The sequence below is a fragment of the Belonocnema kinseyi genome, chromosome 3 (assembly GCF_010883055.1).
Source record: "Belonocnema kinseyi isolate 2016_QV_RU_SX_M_011 chromosome 3, B_treatae_v1, whole genome shotgun sequence".
Classification (NCBI taxonomy): Eukaryota; Metazoa; Arthropoda; class Insecta; order Hymenoptera; family Cynipidae; genus Belonocnema; species Belonocnema kinseyi.
The window spans coordinates 122,916,981-122,921,197 of NC_046659.1; the positions used below are offsets into that span (position 1 = coordinate 122,916,981).

Here is a 4,217-nt window from a genome sequence, read left to right on the forward strand (position 1 = left end):
AGTTATAAACCGTTGCTAAGGCAGGGGCAGATGTGCCATAAACTGAGTCCAATTCATTTTTTATCTCATATGGAGTTAAACCCTTTAAATGAAAATGTTTGACTACCGCTCTGAACTCGTTTTTTTCCATTTTTCTTAACGAGCAATTTTTTTTTTTGAATTGGTTATAAAAACACGTAAACTCAGAAAATGTGGACTGTGACTGCACCATATATCTAGTCGGGAGTGGTGCTGACTGAAAACAGATGATTTGGAGCGATTCGCGCGCCATCTGTTGGTCATTCTAAGGACTTATTGAACTACCCTCGTACAAAAAATGCTACCAAGAATCAGATTTTATGATAAAAATCAATATTTTCGCATGTACTCAACTGTACATCATAATATATTTAACTAATTACCATCAAGATATAACGTACTCAGTGGTAACAGATTCTCGATAAATATTGGAAGAATTTTCTATATCTTGAATAGTTTAAATTTTCTTACGTATTTAGAGTAAAAAATGAAAAATGAGAGATGACATAACTGCTAAAATTTTAAAAATTTGGCAAGATAATAAATTAAGTTCTATTTTTGATGGTAGAATTAAAGTTTTTATCAATTCTATACCAATTCTATATAATAAATTCTATTCTTACACTTTGGAAATCAAATTAAAAAAAAAAAAAAAGAATGCAAAAAATCTGGTGAAATCATAGTTGGTCAAGTAGTTTGGAAAATAATATTTCTAATCAAATATATGAAGAAATTTTTAAATAAAATACCCTATGAAAGTTTTTAAATAAAATTTAAAACCCCATATTAATCATTATAAGAATTGGTGAGATTGAATGTTGTAAGAAAAATGATTTCAATTTTTTGTAACGCTGGGCATGGGAAAATGACGGTATAATATAATCACGCTAAGTTGAATGTCTGAAATTTATTTTTTAAATTTGTTTTCAAAACTTCTATAGGGTACTTTATAAAAAAAGTGTCTTACTATATTTTATTATGAATATTTTTGTTCAAAATTACTTGGCCAACTTTAATTTCCCCAAATCCACATTATTGCACTTGGTAGATTTTCTGCATCGTAGTTGGTTTATGGTGAGATTTAATTAATTTAATAAAAGATGTTTAATCTACTTAGCAGCATTTGACCGGTAAACGTTCTCCAAACACAAGATAAATATGAAATTTAAACCTTGAGCTTCAAATTCGAAGGCAAAGAGAATTCTCTGTGCCTTAATCCATTTCTTTCGAATAAAGCAACGACATGCTTGTTCGGTTGCTTCTGAGTAGTTGCAATTAGATTTCCTGAAGGTTTCCAGGATATATTTTCCTCCAAACCATCTAATAATTCGCTCGTGTATTGCAAAACACCTTCTCGACTAAACACTTTAAATTGTCGAGTTCCAGTTTCGTTATTTATGAAACTGACGGCAAACATACTGCTGTCACCTCTCCAAGTTATTCTAGGGATTCCATCATCCGTTTCGGACTTCGTAAAAACTGTTGGTTTTGCTTTTGCAGCAGCCTTTCCTTCAGAACCGTGGAATTGCGTTTCTTTCTTTCCCCAACCAACTGTTACGAACTGCTTTTCTCCAAAATCAGTTGAAAATAAGTTGACCTAAACAAAAGAGTTTGCGTTCTAAAGATACCAAAACCTTTTTTGCAAAGTTGTGTGATTGAAATTATATAAACCATTACCAGACTGTCTAGTGACTAAGCAATTTCAAATTCTCGTGTCTTTTCCCGCCCCCCCCCCCCCCTTCCATGACCAATTTAAAGATGTATTTTTGTAAGCCCACTAAAATGTCAATCGCTGTGTTTTCTTATAATGAACAACTTTTCAACCTACGGTACTACGGTACTATGTCGCTATTAATTAATCAAGAATCATCATCAAAAGTTCATCAATAGACGAATCCACGCGTCTCAAAGACACGAACAATTACATCAAATGCAGTACTGTTATATTATAATATATTCTCAATATATAAAAAAATAAAACCTCCGATAAAGATAGATGATTTTGTTACAAAATTAAAAAATGATATTGATAGGTTACGGTATGCCATGAAAGGTTCTTCATTTGGTCAATCGATGAGTCTTGCAGACGCGAACAAATATATCATATACATTTCTGTTGTATTCAAAATATTTAAAAAGTTATCCTCATATTAAGAGCATGTTTTTTTAATTTATAACTCGGTATTGCTAAATCATATGAGGTTACAAGAGTTTCGTCAATGAAAAAGGTTCGACATGTCTCAAAGACGCGAACAAGCATTTCAGATACAGTACTGCAGGATTCTTAATATGAACAAGGTTTTGCTCATTAATACAGAATCGATGCGCCTCAAGGATGCACATTTATTACATTTATTTTAAAAAATGCAATACATATAGTATTATGTACATATATATTATGTACAAATACACTAAATATAGTATTGTCGTATCTTGCATATCAAAACCGCTTTTCTCATATAAATAGAATAAAACCCTTTTTTTTTAATTTCATAAATCGGAACTGGTAGGTCATAAAATTTTCAACAATAGGTCAATGCGTCTCAAAGACGCGAACAAATTATTAAAATTAAAAACTTTTTAATGTTCAAGATTCACAAATGAAAGTTCTAAAATTTTAAAGGTTTGAAATTCAAATTCTTTATTTTTAACGATTTCCAGTTCAAATGTCTTCAACTTTAAAGTTGAATAAATAAACATTCTTAAATTCTGATGACTTTGAAGATCAAAAATCAAGAGTTTTCAATTTTAAATCTTCCAAGTTGATGAAATTTCAAATGCAAAACATAAAAAATGCACCATTTTTTATTTTTAAACTTAAAACCTTTACACTTTTTAATTTTTTAAATTTGAAAATCTTTCATTTTAAAGATTGAAAATTCAAATATTGCAAATTTTAAAGTGTTACGATTAAAAAAATTTTCAATTTCAAAAATATTTCCATTATTAAGACTTATACTTTAAAGGAATTTAATTTGAAACACTTAATTGAAATACTTCTAAAAACGATTTCCAATTTAATACTTTTCAATTTTAGAGATTTAGAATTGAAAACTTGTTAATTTTGAAATATATATAAATAACAATTCTTAACTTGGGATGATTTTGAAGATAGTAAATCAAGAGTTTTCAATTTTCCATCTTCCAGATTGATGCAATTTGAAATTTAGTGATTCTAACGACATCATTTTTGAAATTTAAATGTCTTTTATTTTTTTTAATATAAAATCTTCGAAATTGATAATATTTCAAATGCAAACATAAAAAAGTCAACATTTTAAATCGTAAAACAAAAATTTTATCATTTATAATTGTAAATTTTGTAAATTAAGAAAATCTTCGATTTAAAAGATAGACAATTTAAATAATTACGATTTTCAAGAGTTGAAAGTTTTTAAATTCTTCAATTTAAAAAATATTATACAATTACAAATTATTCCGTTATTCAGACTCATATTTTAAAGGAATGTAATTTGAAACACTTAATTTAAATACTTTAATTTTGAAGGCTTACAATGGAAAATCCTTCAATTTTAACGATTTCATATATATGTATCTAATACGCAATATCAAAAAAGTTGATTTTGCGATAGAAGAAGAACCTTCCCCGTTTTTTTCGTGATTCGCTAGATCCTAGTGACAAACAATACAAGATATAAGCAATTAAATAATGAACTTACCTTGGCAATTACTTGAAAATTCATGTCCACAGTAATGACAGTTCCGTCTTTACCAACCAAGGCAATGATATCCTGATCAGGACTCATGTTCATACAGTGCAAATTCATTTGTAAATCCTCAAAGACATCATCTTCAAAGTCTCCACTGTCATCATGAATATCAACACTCACAAGTTTTCCACACTCGAAGGCAAAATAAACTAGATGATGACAACTGACCATGCCCACCGGACGATAGTCACCGTAACGATCAAAATCCAAAACATTTGTTGGCTTTACTTTATCGGAAGGTGTAAGATCTATTCCGTATTGTGTCAGAAAATAAAAATCATCATTGTCCGGGTGAACGCAGCAAAAATAAGATTTAAGTTTGGAATATTCTTCAATATTCGAATGTTTACGAACATCTTGATTGTAAATCGTTAAATTCCTCATGTTGAGGTGATGTTTATACACTTTCAAACAGTATTTTCATTTAGATTTCCATTATTGGTATAAACAATAGGTGATACTGGGAAA

At 29.1% G+C, this 4,217-nt stretch overlaps 1 protein-coding gene across 1 annotated transcript in view; it reads right to left on the reverse strand.

The window, feature by feature from the left end:
• The window catches only part of LOC117168903 (putative elongator complex protein 1), a 17,336-nt gene extending 13,119 nt beyond the window's left edge, over positions 1–4,217 (reverse strand). The window contains exons 1-2 of the mRNA XM_033354835.1: positions 3,699–4,217; positions 1,190–1,615 (exon numbers count right to left, since the gene is read on the reverse strand). Coding sequence (XP_033210726.1) covers positions 1,190–1,615; positions 3,699–4,133 — 861 coding nt within the window. The 5' untranslated portion in view covers positions 4,134–4,217. The remainder of the gene's footprint in view (positions 1–1,189; positions 1,616–3,698) is intronic.